Source organism: Engraulis encrasicolus, chromosome 17 (assembly GCF_034702125.1).
Source record: "Engraulis encrasicolus isolate BLACKSEA-1 chromosome 17, IST_EnEncr_1.0, whole genome shotgun sequence".
Classification (NCBI taxonomy): domain Eukaryota; kingdom Metazoa; phylum Chordata; class Actinopteri; order Clupeiformes; family Engraulidae; genus Engraulis; species Engraulis encrasicolus.
In genome coordinates, this window is record NC_085873.1 from 4012784 (window position 1) to 4033527 (window position 20744).

Here is a 20744-nt window from a genome sequence, read left to right on the forward strand (position 1 = left end):
TAAAAGATTGCATTATTTTTACACCACACATTCTTTTCTGATGAAAATATACCTACCCAACATAGTTATCAAAAAATTGTCAATGTTGCTTTGATTGGAATTGATTTATACCCTAAATACAGATTTGGCCAAATGCTATTATACTGTTGTTTACCTTGATATGGACCATGCTTATGTGTCTGATATAAATAAAGAATTGAATAGAGAATTGATTGCTTTGTGATTTGCCATTTGAGGGGCTTCACCCAGGGTCCTTCTTCTTTGATTGTAGCCCCTCCAAGGAGTATTACTATAAACTAAATCATGATATTATGATAACAGGATGATAGGGCTTTGATTTGGTTATAGTTTTGTTACTTTTTACCAACTTGGAGCAAAGCTACACCCCTTAAAACCTTAAGGTGTCCCACAGTGTCCCCCCCTGTCTAGGCACATTGTCCAACTTCTTTGTCATAAATAATTGTTACTTTTTAATTATGTTTTTTTGGCACTTCTTATTTTCTGTACTTTTTAAAATAGAGCTATGGAGGCTGGGGACAACGTCCTTACTATATAGGCCTACACATTAGTAGCCTAATCTATTAGGTTTTGTGTCACTCAGAGCCATAGACAGAAGTCAGTTTAAGAATATGGACAAAGCAGAAGAAAAAGGCCTTGGTTTGGGCTCAAATTACTAAATTCTCACACTTTAAATGGAATTTACAATAATATATTTTACAATGATTAGGACACCATGTACACATACTATTATAAGCTCCATGCCCACCACAGACCAGCCCATGTGTAGGATGCAGTGCTCCACATGGGTAATGCACAATTCACTTCCTACATGTGTTCTGATATGTTATACTGTTATAATACTTGCGGTATCTTTAAGCGTTCCGCAGACAGCCAACACTATATTTGTTGTAGGCTGATCTAATGTGCCCATTAGGTATTTGGTGGGCATGGATCATTGAAGTTAGTTAGTAGCTGCACGTTGTCCGTCTATACAGTTGGGGGCACCAGAGAGCTCATTTGACTTCGAATCCATTAGATTGTAACGAAGAAGAATCTTTCCTTCTTCGACCAGCGTGGAAGTCATCCTAGGTAGTTTTGGTAGTTGTTTACCATTTGCTAGAGATTAAATTAAATTATTTAAAACAGCGAGTTAGCACACTGTAGTGTCAGAAATGTGTTAGTCGTGTAGTTGCCGTTTGTTACCACATAGAACGTGTAAATAGTGCGTGTGCGTTGTAGCTCTAGCTGCAAAGCTAGCTAGTCTGATGTCATTGCAGTTGAGGACTTTTCTCCAAGGCATCAATACCAGGACCAAAACATTTTCAACATTTGTCGCTTGTCGTGCCAGCATAATGTCACAGGACTTAGAGGTTAGAGTCAAAGAGCTGGAGAGCGAGGTAGAGCGATTGAAATCTGAGTTGATGAAAAGAGACGCCACTGATGCAGCAGTCAGAGTTGAGTTGAATGGAGGTGAACTCAACGCCACAGCTGACCGAGGGGCGAATGGTGGAAATGGTACGAAAAAAGGCAAGAAACGCGGACAGGATCGTCCCCTTGACTTCAGTGCTTATCCTCGCCGACACGTCGCTTTGAAGCTTGCTTATTTGGGTTGGGATTATCAGGGGTATGCGGTTCAGGACAACACAGACAACACCGTAGAGGCAAGGCTATTTGAAGCCTTCCTGAAGACCAAACTCATCCAAGACCGCCAGAGCTCCAACTATCACCGCTGTGGCCGGACCGATAAAGGAGTCAGCGCTTTCTCACAGGTTGGTTGGACTACCTTTTAACATGGATGGGTCTGCTATGAACTTGTAACTTTTGCCTTTGGTTGAAACAAAACGATAGATTTTGCATAGAACTACACATTATTGTTCACAGATGGATTGACCAGATTTTGTTCATGGGTTTTAAAGAGCCTTGTATGAAGAAATCATAGTTTGTAAACTCTAAAATGTAATGGCATTTTAATCAACATAAGTATTAAGAAGTAATCAACATAATTGGCTCTTAAGAAGCTGTGGGATTAGTGGCTGGTCACTTCATTTGTGTGTGAATTGTGCTCTGAGGGATCCAATGTGTATTAGCTAAGACTATCCTTCAAATGAGTGAAGAAGTGCTGAAGACTGTTGTGCTCTCCTTCAACAACAACAACAACCACAACAACAACCACAACCACAACAACAACAACAACAACAACAACGCCAAAAACTGAGAAGACTGTTGGGTCTACAATACTACTGACCTTGTACCAATATAGTCTCTGATCAGAAGTAAAGAATAAACCACCTAACCATAAAGATAAGTCTGTCATGAGATGTAGTCATATTCAAAGCCGTTTACCAAGTAATGTCCTCTGGTAACCACACATTTTTCAAGTTATACCCTGGTGGTGACATTTAACACGTGTGGCCAACTTAAAAACGCTTGAATTAATTATAAAACATTTAGTTCCAGCATGAAGTCCAGTTGGAGTGCTTCCTGGAACTGTCTAGTTTTTTTTAAGATGGTGCTCTTTGGTGACAGGCTTGGTTGATTTCAAAAAAGTTTTTGAAATACCAAGGCACTCATCTTCATTGTATTTAAAATGCCTTTATTTTGTTGGGCATAGCATGATTAAATTACTTCGACGCCTTTGTCACTTTGAAGCCTTCGTCAGGTCACTTCATCACTTCCTGACGAAGGCTTCATGCCGAAATGCGTCAAAGTATTTTAATCATGCTATGCCCAACAAAATAAAGGCATTTTAATTGCAAAGAAGATGAATGCCTGGTCCGGCCGGGGTCATTTCCCTCTCTGTCCCACTCGCTTCCTGTCACCATCTCAGACTGTCCTATCAAATAAAGGCATAAAAGTCCCTAAAAATATTTATTTATGGGTCATTTCACGTGAAATCAGACACTTTGGGACCCGACCGACCCGGATTTCAATCATACTTGGTGTGCCTTTTTAGTAGCAAGGTAGCACCCCAGAACTGCATTGGTTTGAATCTGACACTAATATTAAGGGAGAAACAGACTAGGAAAGGTTCACATGTGAGGGTAGGACACTTTACATTCAGCCTTGAATATATCAGTCAGTGTTAGTCACAAAAAGATGCCTGTGGTGTTGTTTGAAAGCTCTTTTCTAGCTCTACATATTACATAATATGCTTGGAATACAACAACTCTCAGAATATGATTTATGATAAATTGAAAAATTAAAAATTGAATATCTAAAAAACCTATATTTTAAAATGGCCAGTTCCTTGTCCAAACGTAGCCGGCAATGTCATGAGCAACACCTCAAATGCTGGTGTTCGGTTCTTTATTCATTTCAGAGAGAATTTGACTCACAAATATGGCATCATACAGACCACTTACTAATAATATGGTAATACCATAGCATCACATGACAAAACAAAAACAAAACAAAAATGGTCAGTGTCCATGGTCCCAGGTTTCAGAAACTAAGGCAGATGTCCATTTATACACACCAAATGATGATATGTGAATGTTTGAACATTCCTTCTCTGTGTACCTGTGCCATCCTCCATTTATCGTACTTTAAAGAGATAATCAATGGCTACACTCTCATTTTGTACTCTACCAGTACATTTGAAGCAGCAGCTGTGTCTTTTGTAGATAATGTATAAGTACGTCCCGTTGCAGTTACAGGTTCCACTACCAGAAGCACATCCTGATGATCCATGAGGTTTATCTGGTCTGAAGGGAAAAGTGAAGGATGGAGATGGTCCATGAGGATGCAGGAAGTTCAGTTTCACCTCTCCAGTGCTCGGCATACATTCCTCAACACATGCTAGCCACCAGTTGCCATCATATACAGCTACAACATACCCTTTGATGCTTGAAAATGTAACACATTCCTTTACTGAGCTCACTCTTTCAACTCTGCCTTCTCTGAATGCTGAAAATGGCCTAACTTCCACTGTGTCCATTGACAATGGGCAGAAGCTGTGTAGTTTTTGAGTACACTACACAGCTTCTGCCCTTTTATCGATGGACACAGTGGAAGTCAGGCCATTTTCAGCATTCAGAGAAGGCAGAGTTGAAAGAGTGAGCTCAGTAAAGGAATGTGTTACATTTTCAAGCATCAAAGGGTATGTTGTAGCTGTATATGATGGCAACTGGTGGCTAGTATGGAATGTATGAGGAATGTATGCCGAGCACTGGAGAGGTGAAACTGAACTTCCTGCATCCTCGTGGACCATCTCCATCCTTCACTTTTCCCTTCAGACCAGATAGACTTGTCATGGATCATCAGGATGTGCTACTGGTAGTGGAACCTGTAACTGCAACGGGACGTACTTATACATTATCTACAAAAGACACAACTGTTGCTTCAAATGCACTGGTAGAGTACAAAATGAGAGTGTAGCCATTGATTATCTCTTTAAAGTACGGTAAATGGAGGATGGCACAGGTACACAGAGAAGGAATGTTCAAACATTCACATATCATCATTTGGTGTGTATAAATGGACATCTGCCTTAGTTTCTGAAACCTGGGACCATGGACACTGACCATTTTTGTTTTGTTTTTGTTTTGTCATGTGATGCTACTATGGTATTACCATATTATTAGTAAGTGGTCTGTATGATGCCATATTTGTGAGTCAAATTCTCTCTGAAATGAATAATGAACCAAACACCAGCATTTGAGGTGTTGCTCATGACATTGCCGGCTACGTTTGGACAAGGAACTGGCCATTTTAAAATATAGCTTTTTTAGATATTCAATTTTTAATTTTTCAATTTATCATAATTCATATTCTGAGAGTTGTTGTATTCCAAGCTGATTGTGTAATATGTAGAGCCAGAAAAGAGCTTTCAAACAACACCACAGGCATCTTTTTGTGACTAACACTGACTGATATATTCAAGGCTGAATGTATAGTGTCCTACCCTCACATGTGAACCTTTCCTAGTCTGTTTCTCCCTTAATATTAGTGTCAGATTCAAACCAATGCAGTTCTGGGGTGCTACCTTGCTACTAAAAAGTATGATTGAAATCCGGGTCGGTCGGGTCCCAAAGTGTCTGATTTCACGTGAAATGACCCTTATATATGGGTGGTTGACGTTTAAGGGCGTAACGCAAAAAAAAAAAAAAGTTTGTCAAATTCCTGAAAAAAATGATGGATAAAAATTGGAAAAAAATAGAAAAAAATAAAGCACTTAGTGGTCTGTGGAATTTCACCTTATTTTTGCCATTTTTGGGAAAATGTGTCCTGCATCAACACATAGCATAGGCATGTCACACCGCAGGAAAATGGAGTCACACCACAGGGAATTCACTGCATTATGGCCATTTTAATCCTTTTGTATACATGACTGACATCTGAGCTCAAGCTAACTTGATAATGATATTGTGTTTAATCTTAATATGTGTTTTCATTATCAAAAAAACTTTGTTTTCCTCCTATAAGAGCAGTCACACCACAGGACACCATAAAATGAACCTAAGCATTGCGTGACAGAAAGATTGCAATATGAAGACATATTAAGAGGTTAAGAGTCACCTTAAACTTCCACAGCACTCTCCAATAACTGAGGTACTGACTGGTAAGGAGCCAGTCTTTAAGACCCTTGTAGTTGGCCTTGCAGCTGCCCATTCACAAACATTGACATACATGTCACCCCACAGGACGCAATTTGTGTTACGAAATTGAACTTGTAGTTAATATTACTGTCTTGAGTTTTTTCTACATTCACATATGTTAATCTAAAGTTAAGATTTATGCAATCATGCCAAATGCTTCATACATTATTCAGAATGTTGTTGGTTAATTTATATATATATTATTATATATTGTTTCATTAATGTTACAGTCACACCACAGGAAATTTGACATATAAACCTTTACATAAATCTTAACAAAAATGTTTCTTCTCATCTAAGACTAATATGAAACATAATGTACCACATCTTCTTTCATTGACATTTGTTTTTTAAAGGAAAATAACAGTTTTGCAGGTTTTTAACCAATGTTACGAAAAAGTAAGGCGTCACGTCTCCCACCCACATATGTATATTCGTGCCTATGTCAGTGCACATCATCCCTCCAACTCGGGTCATATATTGCTTAAATATATATAAAAATCATATCTGTACTGTGCATATTTTTTCACAAACATTCTGAAAACATTTGAATTGAAATGGCATTACACAATTGATTATAAATACTATTACTATATATACACCACAATTACTTACTAGTTACTTACTGTGTAGTGATGTGTCCTTCTTGGGGTGATGTTCTCTCTCTGTATCCCAAAATATTCCCAGTGGTGCAGGGCCACAAAGTAAATGCTGAAGTTCACCCTGTCAAGGAGTTGATGATGCCTTGATCGGGCAGGTTTATAATTAATGGCAACATCATTGTAAGCGAGGACAAACGGTTTCGAGCTCCTACTGTTCTGACAAATTACTGGTGCTTTGAAAGACAAAGTACTGGAGCTTGTCAAGTATTTCACTTGACTTGTATGCAGTTATGTTGTAAAATCATTACCTTTATGATTGTGTAAAATGATTTGAATATCAGCACACGTACAGACTTCAGTAGTGAAGGGACACAGGCCCTCTGTGGTGCAAAGAGTCTGCACTTTGGCCTTGGCCGTAGCTCAAACAGCTGAGGCACCATGTTGTTACCCCGGTGACCCAGGTTCGATTTCGCCCCCAGCTCATTTCCCCATCCTCCCCCTTATTTATCACCAATCATTTCCTCTCACACTCTCAAACTGCCCGGTCTGAATTACATTTTACTATTTGTTTCATAGGCATGTGTTTGAGTAAAATGAACATTGTTGTTTCATTCTATAAAATACTTGTATCTGTTAGAATTAGTCCCTGCAATGTTTACATTAAAAGAAAAGAACAAGAAAGAAGAAAAAACTGAGTGTGATCCATTTTCTAACTATAAAATACTTGTAAACATTTCCTCCAAATTGAAATTATTGAATAAAAATTATGTCAGTTACAGCTTTTATGAGAAGAAAATGATGCCTCGCTCGCAATTGTACAATGTTGGTGTTGTCTTGATGTCTTCACTGTACCTACATGTTGGGGCTGCGTCAGGTTTGATGGTTGGTGAAAGCAAATTGCCTTTACGGGACAAGGAAGGAATCTTTTCTGTCCCATGACTGTAGGTGGTGTCCATTAACCTGGCTCTCACCAGACCTGTGTAGTTCAGTGCAGCTTCACAAGCATCACTACTAGGTCTGGGAGAGCGCATGTTGGATTTGCATGCAGAAGGCATGACCTTATCTACCTTTTGTTCATCCTTGCCACCAACCAATTTCTTCAAAAAATATCCCTGTTCATCTCCAAAGAAATCAATATAGTCTGTCCTGTGACTGCTCAATGCGAGCTGCCATTGTTATTGAATCAATACATGCTTTGGCAAATTTCTTGTCGGAGAGATTCTCAGCAATCCAGACCTCTGTGTAGTGTAGTTCCGCACAGCTCCGCCAGGGGGCTCCGCGAGCTACAAACCCACAGGTCTGATGAGAAGCAGGCTAGGTGTCCATGGACCTGCGCTTAAACTAGCTCTGGGGCGATTTGGGAGTGGTTGCTCGTTCTATTGAGCAAAAATGTGGCAGGGATTTTTCACTTTTTGCATTTGGGTGTATCCACCTCTGACAATTCCCATATCTTTGATAACCGTCCCATTATTTCAGGTGGTTTCCATAGACCTGCGTTCAAACCAGTTTGGGGGTGGCCTGGGAGTGATCGCTCCCTCCACTGACAGTGTCGGCTGTGAGGAGGAGAAGAAGAAGAGGAAGGAGGAGATGCCATACACCAAGATGCTGAACCGGGTTCTGCCCCAGGACATCCGGGTCCTGGACTGGGCACCGGTGGAGACAGGCTTCAGCGCCCGCTTCGACTGCCGGTCCAGAACCTACCGCTACTACTTCCCCCGCGGGTCCCTGGACGTGGCTCTGATGGCCGAGGCTGCCAAACGGTACGCACGCAGCACAGGATATAGTTGCGCTGACGATGCACTAACATGTATAGCATCTGTAAATGGCTAATGATGTGCAGCCTGATAAGCCTTTTTCTTTTTAATAATTTTTGGGGCTTTATTGTAGGACGGTGTGAGAGTAGACAGGAAATGACTCGGAGAGAGAGAGATGGGGCAGGGATTGGAAATGACCCCGGCTGGACTCAAACCGGGGTCCCCGTGGTGTAAGCCCAAATGTGGGGGGGCTTGGCATAAGCGTGCTGCGCCACAGCGCCCCCCAATGATTAGCCTTTTTCATGTGACATCAGACTCCTTTGATTCGATGCATTTGAAGCAGGAAATGGCATACGGTGGCAATGACATAAACTTACAATTTAACATTTAAAATACTTAAAATTATTTATGCACATTGTAGGTACGAGGGCACCTACGACTTCAGAAACCTGTGCAAGATGGACGTTGGTAATGGAGTACTGCAGTTCAATAGGACCATCCTCTCAGCCTCCGTCTCCCTCCTCCAGCCCCACCCAGCGGACCCCGTCGACCCCTACGACCTCTGTGTGTTTGAGGTGAAAGGGCTCGCCTTTCTCTACCACCAGGTGAGTCTCAAAACGGTTCAAATCAAACTACTTCCTCCCGTCCTTTTTTTTTGTGGCTTTTGGGCTCTTGCCTTCGTGTCGCTACTGCCTCCATGTCCCTCCCCGCTGTCAACCAAGGCTGAACAACTATTGGGGAGTTTTTCCCAATTCAATATCCCAATTGCGAATGAGATATTGACCTTTTTTAATTGTGTTTTTGTGAGATGTTGAATACAACTTTGATCATCACTCACGCCTTGCCTCGGATCACAAAGCCACGAGCAACAGGAAAGGACGGGAGATACTAGTTGAACCTGTAACCAAACTGTAGGTGCCTTGTTGTTACTGTGTGTTCACAAGACATGGTGGTGATAAACTGCCTCCTTGTGGTAGGAAGTAGTATTGCTCAGATTTTACACGCTTGACTTTTTGACCCGTTACATCATAATATCATTAGCCAGGCTGTAATATGATGGATATGATGCTGCAGGCGGCTTTGACAACTGCCAGCCCCCCCACTGCGTTCCACCAATCACATGCGAATGGTGTCACCCACAGGTGCGCTGCATGATGGCTGTGCTGCTTCTGATTGGCCAGAAGCTGGAAAGTCCTGTCATCATCAACCAGCTGCTGGATGTGGAGAAGAACCCCAGGAAGCCCCAGTACAGGTGACACATCTCACAACCATATGCCACATGCCTGGCCTACAGTCAGATACATAGATGGGATAACAGGCAAATAACCCCATTACCGCTTTAGAATTAAAATTGATGAGACGTCTTTGAGCATATCATGTTGTAGATAAATACTATAATATTTGGGAATAATTGTATCTGGTTCTGCAAAATAAAGGTTAATAAATCGTGTAACAAATCACTTAATTACATATACATTGCAGGGCTTTTTCTAGGAATTTTTGGCATGAGGGAGCATCATGGCAGGTTGCGGGGGGTGAAGGGGGGAATTTACTAGGGGCGCTCAAAAAAGTAATTTATATATTACAAAAAAAAGGAATTCTACTGACCCGGATTTTGGGGCTGAGCGATGAGGAGTTAAGACGCGCTGGCTGTAGCTCCTGCAGAATTTAACTTAAAATTTCATTTAAAACCAAACACACAATAGCTAAATTATTTATTTAGCTGCCTGTGGATTTGTGACATTGAAAGTGGCGAAAGGATACCCGAAATGGGCAAATCAAAACCGGCTACCAGGACCGAATCGACTGAGGATGGAGGCCCAGCTGAGCAGAGGCGATTCCTCATTGAGTACAAGGGAGGCGCCGCCTCCTGTCCAAAATCACGGAGAATAGTATGTAAACTAATGCTTTACACAACTTAACAACATTGCTATTTCAGACCCAGCTCCATAGAAAATGCATGTGCTCAACTTAGAGATGAAACCAATCTGTTATAAGATCCCGAGGCTCGCACGAGTTTTTTTCCGCTCATGACAACGCAAGCGAGTCGAGTCTCAATGGACTTCAATGGCATGTGGGATTGTATGATTTTTCAATGGCAAAATGCTAAACGGTCATTGGCTATTGCCGTGAAATTTTTTTGATTTTGAGACTGAGCCTCACTGGGAGTGAATGGAGAAGAGAGAGGAGGGGGGAGGGACCGGAGACTGGAGCTCCGACTTGTGATTGGGTGAACCCCGTGTCAGTAGGCTACAGTGGTTGATTTCATTTCGAAATGCGGATATGTTATTAATTTGACTGAGAAGTTTCATCGTGGTAACCAGTGGGGAAGCTATTCATTGCGGTGTACTCCAGTTTTGTGTACATATTCTTGTAAACCTAGTGACACTAGCGTTGCGAATAAAGTCTTAATAGTGGCATGTCCTTATCCTTTTTAATCTCCCAATTCAAAAGTTGAAGTTGCCTACTTTTCGTTAGGGCTAGCTTGCAAGAAAGAGAGAGCTATGCAAAATGCCAAGCATTGTGGATTAAATTCTGGCGAATTCTGGCGAATTCCAGTCGTCCTTATGAGGAGAAAATGAATATCAAGGAGCAGAGCAGAGCACTGCCTAATATTGACTTGGTGAAAAAGGTAGGGAAGAACAACCGTTTCTTTTGAGCTTTCGTGGTGTCTTATCAACTGGTTAACTGCCAAGTCCCGTGAGTGGCGAGTCCTTGTTTCCTACTGTGTTGGCAATGTCTGGTAAATAATTAAAGATTTTGCGACCTCTAGTGGTAAATTAAGCCGTGCACCCAGTAATGAACAAAGACAACGAAGGCAAACTCAATCACATCATTATGTGGCGGAGGTAGGCCTAATGATAATAATAATAATAATAATAATAATTAAAAAAACAAAAAACATTTCCCCATGAATAGGCTACAAGGGGGATAATGATTAATGATTAACAAATTTGTTTCAACAAGAGTCCTTTAGTGTGTGAGGCCATATGTGGCTCAGGACCAATGTAAGATGTGTGTCAAAATTGACCCCCTCTAGCCCCCCGTCCCCCCCCCCCCCCCCTCCCCCCCTTTTTTTGCGTTCTGGACATATTGTAATTGAACAGCCTCCCCTGTTTGACAGACTACCAGCCGCCACTGGCACCGAGCCGGAGTGGGAAAGGCGACCCCGACACAAGCACTCGAGGTGCGGATCAACAGGCCGTGCTAGCCGCCATAGCCGCTTTGCAGGAGGAATTAGCACAAGCCAAATCGGACATTTGCTCCAAGCTTGACGAGAAGATTGCTGACGTGAGTACAGACTTGAGAGGTGAAATTGCCGCGGTGAAGACGGACAGTGACAATGCATTTATTGCTGTACATGCTCGTCTTGACGGCCAAAACGATACTCTGAAAAGTTTAGTTGAGTCGGCTAATGCTAACTCCGATGTCGTTGCGGATCTCGAGGCTAAAGTTAAGGCACTACAAAGTCAAGTCGACAAATTGTCAGAAAAGTGCCTGGACCTTGAGGGGCGGTCGAAGCGACAGAACTTGAGAATTGCCGGTGTTAAAGAGGGATTGGAAAATGGGCAAAAAACGAGAGACTTTGTTTCACAGTTGTTGACAGATGTCTTAAAGTTGGATGAAAGACCACGGATCGACCGAGCTCATAGGGCTCTGCGAGAGCGCCCGGATGATGAAGAACCACCGCGGCACTTGATCGTCAGGGTGCACTACTGTGATGCCTTCGACGAAATTGTGAACAAAGTAAAGCAGTTTCAAACCCTCACATATCACGACGGGCCAATTCAAATCTTCAGAGACTTTCCCCCTGCTGTTGTCAAACGTCGTGCGGCTTTCACCCCAGCTAGAAACCTACTGCATGACAAACCGGGAGTGAGGTTCGGCCTTCTATACCCAGCCAAGCTGAGAGTTACTTACAACGGCAAGGAGACCACATTTACAGATGCGGTGAAGGCGCGGTTGTTTGCTGAAAGCCTGGTCGGCCGCGCTCGTACAACGCCTGAGTAAAAGTGCCGACGGGGCGGAAGACGCGTGAGACCATTTGCACTGCTATGATCGCTATTCATTCCAATCCATACAGCCCACTTAAATACCAAGGTTATTGGGTAACCTCACCACTACTCTCTTACCTCCAGTGACAATTTCTTGTTTATTTTTATTTTATTTTTTGTTTACAAACAAAGGGAAGAGAGAGAAAACAAGTTTAAGTTTCAGAAGGTCATTTCTATTTTTTTTAAGATTACACATGCATATATTGGCATTTGTATCCTTGCTACTCTCTTACCCTCAGTGACATTCCTTTTTATTTTATTTATTTTTTTTTATTTTTTTTACAAAAGAAAAGGGAGAGAGAGAGAGGGAGAAAACGAGTGAGTTTCAGAAGGTCATTTCTATTCTTGAAGATTGCACATGCCTATTGTTCTTTGTATCCTTAAGATGATCCACAACATTTAATTTGATTTAAACGTTGTTTGGTTAGGAATAATATAACTGCAGAGCTATTAGAATGAAGAGTTAATTACTGTTAGTTGTTCACTTAAGAGAGTAGACTCTTTTTTGGGAGGTTCTTATCTTGCACTAACTGTTAGGCTGACAATATCTATATTATTTTATTATTATTAGTGTTATTATTTTCTATGTGTCTATATGTTTCTGAGGGGGGAGGGTGGGAAGGAGAGCTATTTAGTTTATGGTCATATGTACTACCAAACTAGGAAAAGGAACGGACTAAGGTATGTCTTCATCCTGCCCACATAATGCATGCTGGGTCACAGCTTGGAAATATCTGTGGCAACTTAAATTTCTGCTCTTGGAATGTGAATGGTATTAATGAACCAGTTAAGAGAGGTAAAGTGCTTGCTCATCTTAAGTCATTACAAGCAGATATTATCTTTCTACAAGAAACGCACCTAAAGAACGACTCACATGGAAGACTTAGATGCAGATGGCTACAGCAAATTTACCATTCTAATTTTTCCCTTAAAGCTAGAGGTGCAGCTATTCATATCCGGCGGGGGGTTCCTTTTAAACAACTGTCCACTATTGCTGACAAGGATGGGAGGTATGTAATTGTTGTGGGGGAAATTCATTCCACCCCAATGACCTTACTGAATGTATACGGTCCAAACCATGATGACCCAGATTTTTTTAGAAAAGTCCTAAATTTAATCCCAGACATTTCCAACACTAACCTAGTTCTTGGTGGAGATTTTAATTTTGTTTGGGACACATACTTGGATAGATCCTCAACCATTAGAATAGAACCATCAAAGGCATGCGATCTCCTTAGGTCATACACAAAGAATATGAATCTTGCTGATGTTTGGCGGCTCTCTAACTCTTCAGGTAGGGAATATTCCTTTCATTCCAGAGTACACAATGTCTACTCAAGAATAGACTTCTTCCTAGTTGATGGCAAATTGCTGCCCTATTGTTATAATGCCAAATACCACAACATTATTATTTCTGACCATAGTCCGGTGTCATTTTCAATTAAACTCCCTGGGCATTTACCCACCCAAAAAACTTGGAGATTCAACCCTGAACTACTTACAAACACCAAGTTCTGTGAATACCTAGAAACGCACATAAAACTCTTTTTTGAAACGAATGATAAAGATGACGTTTCACCCACATTATTGTGGGAAACCTTTAAGGCATATTTCAGAGGCTGTGTTATCTCTTTCCAAGCATCCCTCAAGAAGAGTAATAAGGAACACCAAATAGAATTAGAAAAACAAATTAATCAGTTGGACAGGGAAAATGCTCAACAACCCTCTCTGGAAAAACACACGAAGATCTCTGCGCTCAAATACGAGCTGAATAAAATACTGTCTGATAAGATTAGCAGAGCCTTTGTTTTTGCAAAACAAAAACATTTTGAATTTGGTGATAAACCGCATAAATTACTTGCAAGACAATTGCGTAAAATTGAAAATGACAGAGCAATTCATAAAATCAACTCAGGAACGGGAACTGCCCTGACTTCACATAAAGACATTAATGACAGATTCACACAATTCTACAAAAATCTATACACATCTGAACATAATACATCTCTGGACGTGGCACAGTCATTTCTGGATAAATGTAACCTCCCATCCTTAAGCGAAACAGAGCGTGAGATCTTAAATGCAGACATTAGCTGTGAGGAGCTATTAGCAACTATTAAATCACTAAACAATGGTAAAAGCCCAGGCCCTGATGGGCTTAGTAATGAGATTTACAAAAAATTTGGACTATTGTTGGTTCCATACCTGCGTGCTTTATACACACGATCATATGAGGATGGTGTGCTACCCCAAACTCTAACTGAAGCTACCATCACTTTGCTATTAAAAAAAGGAAAGGACCCAGAGGAAGTGGGCTCATATAGGCCAATTTCCTTATTAAACACTGACCAAAAAATTCTAGCTAAGACGCTAGCCAAGAGGCTTAATGCCTTTATGGGCAAATTAGTGCATCCAGACCAAACAGGGTTTATTCCAAATAGAAACTCCTTTTACAACCTAAGACGTGTCCTCAATGTCATGCACTGTAACAGACCACCCACACAAGACCTTGTCATCCTTAGCCTAGATGCTGAAAAGGCCTTTGACCAGGTGGAATTTCCCTATCTCTTTGCTGTCCTGGAAAAAGTTTGGATGTGGCCATGCCTTTCTGTCCTGGATCAAGCTACTGTATAATAATCCTTGTGCTAAAATACTTACAAATCGGACACTGTCTGCCCCATTTCAGCTGGGTAGAGGTACTAGACAGGGCTGTCCACTTAGCCCACTACTCTTCGCCCTAGCCATAGAGCCGCTTGCGGAAACTATTCGTGCACATCCTGGCATTCATGGCCACAACACAGAATGCACTAAAAACAAGATCTCTTTGTATGCAGATGACATATTGTTATATATCACAGAACCATCAGTAACCATTCCTGCAGTATTGGACGTGTTTAGCATGTTTGGAACCTTTTCTGGGTATAGGATTAATTGGGGTAAAAGTGAGCTGCTACCAATACGACTGGGAGACCAGGAGTGGCTTAAACAGCTCCCTCTACGGGTGGTCCATGACAGCTTAACTTATTTAGGAGTGACAATCACCAAGAACTACAATGCCCTTTATAAGGCCAATTTTCCGGCCTTGCTAAGAAAACTGGAACACAACATTCAGTTTTGGAGAACGCTGCCAATTTCCCTTTTGGGAAGGGTCAATGCCATCAAAATGATCTTTCTCCCTCAGATACTTTACCTTTTTCAAAACCTGCCTATATTTCTTACTAAATCTTTCTTTAAGAAAATAGACTCCATCGTTCTTCCATTTATATGGAACTACAAAGCACACAGAATTAAAAAGGAACACCTATGTAAGCATAAACCTGTTGGAGGGCTAGCACTACCGGACTTCAAGCACTACTACTGGGCTGCTGGGTTGCGCTCTATCGCACACTGGTTGGAGGATGCCCCTTCACCTTTCAATGGGTTGGAGATGGAGCGTGAAGACTGTTTACCATACTCAATAAGAGCAGTTTTACTAGCACCTGTGAAGGTCAGCAAAACATATTACAAGAACAACCCTATAATTCATGATACGATCAGGACATGGAAACAAATGAGAAAACATTTCAATCTTGGTGTGCTGTCCTCTCTGTTGCCAGTAGCGGCCAACCCGACATTCACCCCCTCCACCTTAGATGGAGCGTTCAATGTGTGGAGGGAGTCTGGGATAAGAAACATTGGGGACTTGTACATTAAGGGTACTTTTGCCTCTTTTCAACAACTCCAGGAGAAATTTAAGTTACCAAAGAATCATTTCTTCAGATACCTCCAGATTAGGAACTATGTCAAAACACATCTCCCGGATTTTGAAACGGTAGCACCCAATGCTTTGGAGATCTCCATTAAAATGTTTGCCAGGTCACACTCCATTATCTCTCAACTGTATGGCACATTGCTGAGCATGAGTTCTCCCAAAACGGATGCCCTAAAAGACAAATGGGAAACGGAGCTTGGAGCCCAAATACCTCAGTATGTGTGGGAAGAATGCCTTGAACATATACATGACTGTTCCATTAACACCCGACACTGTCTGATACAATTTAAAATTCTACATAGGCTACATTACTCCAAGGTCAAGTTACATAAAATATTCCCAGACATATCGCCATTGTGCGAGAAATGTGAATGTGCGGAGGCTACCTTATCACACAGTTATGCCCTATGTCATAAATTACAAACATATTGGGGTGACATATTTAATTTCCTGTCTAGGATTCTGGAAGTCAAAATAATCCCAGATCCTGTTCTGATCATTCTGGGAATATCTGATGAGCTCTTAAAGCTTAATGTAGCACAACAGCGTCTCCTATCATATGGTGTCATAACGGCCAAGAAGCTGATCCTTTTACATTGGAAGGACAAAGAGGTGCCCTCATTTAAGCACTGGCTTTCAGACCTGACCGACACTCTTCACCTGGAAAGAATTAGATACATCCTAAAAGAAAAACTGAGAGAGTTTGAAAAAACTTGGGAGCCATTAGTCTCTTACCTTCATTCAATAACTGACTAATATGACCACAGCGTAGCACTCCTGGGGGAGGGTGGGACGGGGGGTGGGGGGATAGGGGGGTTGTAGTCCTGTAGCTCTTGGAGCTGTTACTTAATCTCTTTACAGCAGGACACTGTCACTTATTGTGTTTTTGTTTTTATTTTCAGTACGTTTAATGTTATTGTCATTAGTTTTTATTGTCCCTATTTGATTTATAGATATTGTTGCTATACCTTTTTTTGTTGTTTATGTACGTGTCAGACTTTTTCTTCAAAAGGAAACATGTAAATGTCAAACAAAGTGCCTTGAAAGAAATGTTTCACAATAAATATATTTGAAACATATTACAAAAAAAAGAAGTATGAGGGTGCACCCGCGGAGGTATGAGGGTGGAGCGCCCCTATTTCCCCGTTCAGAAAAAGCCCTGCATTGCTTCACTGTAGATTATTACCACAGCAGTGGCACCTTTTAGATGACTAAATAGCTATTTGTGATTCTGATGCATGTGCGTTAGGCAGGTCATCAGGTGGGAAAATTAGGCCTTTCGTCCTACGAAACTTTTCTCTGTGAATTACTGACCAGAGGGCCTACAGGAAGAAATTAAAACATGGGGCCACCTCATTTTTTGCCCAGAATTCAATATGGCCACAATTTTCCAAAATTACTTGTTTTAATGCATTATTACATTGTACTATAAGGTGATATTCATGAAAGATGAACTATTTTCAGCACTATTCTGTCCTATTTTCTTGCATACATGTTTACAAAGGTTGACTGAACAAAAAAAATGAAAATAAAGTTGGCCACCTTGCAATATCCAAAGGAAAGTGCTGAAATTAATGATTGAAATGCACATAGAGTCTATGGCTGGGTAAATTAGGCCTATCGTCCTGTCAGGGTTTTCACAGTGGATAACAGACCAGAAGGCCTATTGCAAAACATTAAAACTTGGGGCCCCTTACGTGTTTCCTCTGTAGCACGGCTTTGAACCACACTCTGGTTCTTCACAACTGCTACATCATATTATTAGTACAGCAATGGTAGACTTCGCCTGACTAGTATGATTCTGCTGTGTGTACCTGCATGTGCGTGTGTGTGCGTTTCCTCTGTAGCATGGCTCTGGATTACCCTCTGGTTCTTCACGACTGCCACTTCGAGGGCCTGAGCTGGCAGAGGGAGCCCGAGGAGGTGCGCTTCACCCTCAACACCATGCACCAGCAGTGGACAAACAACGTCATCAAGACCCAGGTGCTGCGAGGCATGATCCAGGGCCTGGAGCTCTCAGGTGGGGCACTGTTGGCTTCTCATAAAGAGTAAATAACGAGTACACACACACACAAACACACACACACACACAAACTAAACTAAACTAAACTAAACATCATGTCAGGAGTCTGCCCTGGGGCAAGGCCAGTTCAAGCATTAGTCTAGTAGATTCTCTCGAAAGAGGAATGTCTTTAGTTGTTTCTTGAAGGCTGCAAGAGATGTGCTTAGTCTTGCTGCCTCTGGGAGACTGTTCCACCACTTGGGTACCACAACGGAGAACAATCTTGACTGGGAGTACCTAGAGCGACTGGATGGCAGAGCCAGGCGGCTTGTGCTGGATGAGCGCAGTTCTCTTCCAGTAACATAAGGCGTTAGTAGGTCCTTCAGATAAGCTGGGGCCGTTCCTGTGATGGTTTTGTAGGCAAGGGTCAATGCCTTGTGCTTGATCCTCAATTATAACAATTATAATTATTACTCGTGGATATTTACAGTCGCCGCGCCGCGCCATGTGGGTGAATCAGCACTAGTGGTAACCATAAAATAATAACACATCTGTTTTGTATGGCGCTTTTCTGTGCAATCAAAGATGCTTTACACATGCATCCATAGACAACTCATAGGACCATCATCATCAACATCACCAGTCATAGGCCAATGCCACCAAATGACCTTCACTCACATTTCTATTGCCGCTGGTTGCAGGTGAGACAGAGGCCCCCATCCCTCTCCAGTGCTGGCTGCTGGAGGGCACCAGGCAGCGGAACTACCGCCCCCTGCTGGAGCGGCCGCGCTGCGAGAGCCTGGAGTCCCGAATCGACCACTTTGTCAAGCGGGGCCGGCTGGAGCGAGAGGAGGGCGAGAACGGAGAGGAGGCACTTCGCCGCGGCAAGAGGCCGAAACATGCCGACCCACAATGATCAGACGTTGGATATTGAGCATTTTCGACTGAATTTGTTTCGAGAACACCAGATGTTCTGTTTGGAATTGGTAATCGAAAACATCCACTGGTCAGGGAAGCCGACAAGGTTGCGGGGCGGGCTTTCAGGCGACTGGCCCCATCAAAGCTGTCAGCAGCCCTACCACTGGATACCATGTGCTGCTGTGATGTCAAGTGGAGCTTTCTCATTGTCACTTTGTGTCCTGGTTGCAAATTGACAGTTGAGATGTTTCCAAACTGTTTAACGGAATAGAATGAAACCTTCGTGTCTATGGTGACGACACACTGGACGTGTATCACGCACCAGAAGAAAGGCCAAACTGCCTATTGACTTTGAAATATCCGGCTCTCACTCACTACGTTGTGCATGTAGGACATATTTCATAACCTAAGACACAACCTACTGTGTAGTCTGTGTACTCACCCCGAAGAAAAGCCAAATTGCTCATGAATTACACATTGCTCTGTGTGCTTCAGATGTTAAAGGTAGAGGATGTACATTTTTTTAGTAGCTTATCTGCAGAATTTTTCATGAATATTTAGGTCTACCAACTCGTTAATTTCTTAGTAGGCCTATGTGTCAAAACTGGGAAAAATCTGCTTTTCATAGGCTACATAAACAGCAGGATCTTTTTCATGTCTGTCGTTTCCAGCAATAGACATCTTTAGCTGTAAAACTTACTGTACTTTGTTGAGACTAAATATTAGTTTCTTAAATATTCATTAAATGACCAAATTTGTGAATGGGCAGCATATGTTTTGAAAACAAGCGTGTTAAGTTGCATATTCTGCCTACAACTCGCAAATGAACATTTTGAATTTAGGTTACATTTGACAAGGTATTTTTTACATTTTATTTTACTGTTTGTTTTTGAAGACTATCTGATTTTGGTTGACGTTTTTACTATGTTTTATTTTGCCGCTACTGCTACATTTCACACCTGGAGACTATCCAGGCAAGATGAGCCCAAGAGACTACCGTATATCCTCATTTCAACAATGCACAATGGCCAAAAAGTGCCAACACTTAACTTTTTGAAGTGTAATACAAGTATTTCATTAAATCCATGAATCTCGGCAGTCGTGTGTAACTATCTGTCTGGTTATTTTGTGTCAATGGCAAATACGTACCTCCCATTTAAAAAATCCTGGAGACAGACTGTAATCCACGGAAGTCCCCCGAAAAAAACAGTGTGCCATTTTTTTGGCAATTTTATCTAAATTGCCCTGTAGACTTTTCACCATCTATTTAGCTATTTTAGTTGCATTTACAAAATGGAAACAGTAGAGGTTACATTTGAGCTGCCTTGGCAGTGGCCTGCCCTCTCATTTTGCCATACTAATACTAATCAGTCCAAATGTATTTACAAGACATGATAACGGTGCAATTAAAATGTTTTATTTTTCCAGTCATAAAACACTATTGACATAAAAAAATATCCAAGGCATATCTAGCAGCCTTTCATTATCACATACAATATACTTTAAAAGTTGAGCTAAAATCATGCTGTATTCAATGTTTGAGCTAAAATCATGCTGTATTCAACAGTTATAACTGATATATAAAATACATTAGTCTGATATATACAAGGATTAAAGCATGTATTGGTGATGATGCCTTTTTTAATGTTAAATCAAAAAACAAAAACTAGTAGTTATGTCAGATTATAGAGCAGAAAATGGCATTAGGGTCTGTGGCATGTAGATTTTATACAAAACCAAGCCATTAAAAGAACCGTACACCTTTTTCAAGAAATAGCGGATCTGTAATTAAGGCCTGGACAAAATAATGGAAACACCTGTCATTTTAGAGTGTGAAGTTTCATGGCTCAAGTGGATCAGCCTGTTGACAAATCTTCATTAATTGCACATTGCACCAATAAGGTGAAGTGTGAAGATTCAATTAGCAGGGTAAGAGCACAGTTTTGCTCAAAATCTTGCAATGCACACAACATTATGGGTGACATATCAGAGTTCAAAAAGGGGAAAATGTTGATGTGCATGTAACTGTTGCATCTTTGACCGAGACAGCAAGTCTTTGTGATGT

At 41.5% G+C, this 20744-nt stretch overlaps 1 protein-coding gene across 1 annotated transcript; it reads left to right on the plus strand.

The window, feature by feature from the left end:
• The first annotated feature begins 1023 nt into the window (after nt 1-1023).
• Nucleotides 1024-19195, plus strand: pus3 (pseudouridylate synthase 3). Its single transcript, XM_063221084.1, has 6 exons — nt 1024-1769; nt 7676-7959; nt 8375-8558; nt 9096-9205; nt 17607-17779; nt 18463-19195. Exons 1-6 carry the CDS (start codon nt 1266-1268, stop codon nt 18675-18677), a joined length of 1470 nt encoding a protein of 489 aa, XP_063077154.1. The 5' UTR covers nt 1024-1265; the 3' UTR covers nt 18678-19195.
• The last annotated feature ends 1549 nt before the right edge of the window (nt 19196-20744 follow it).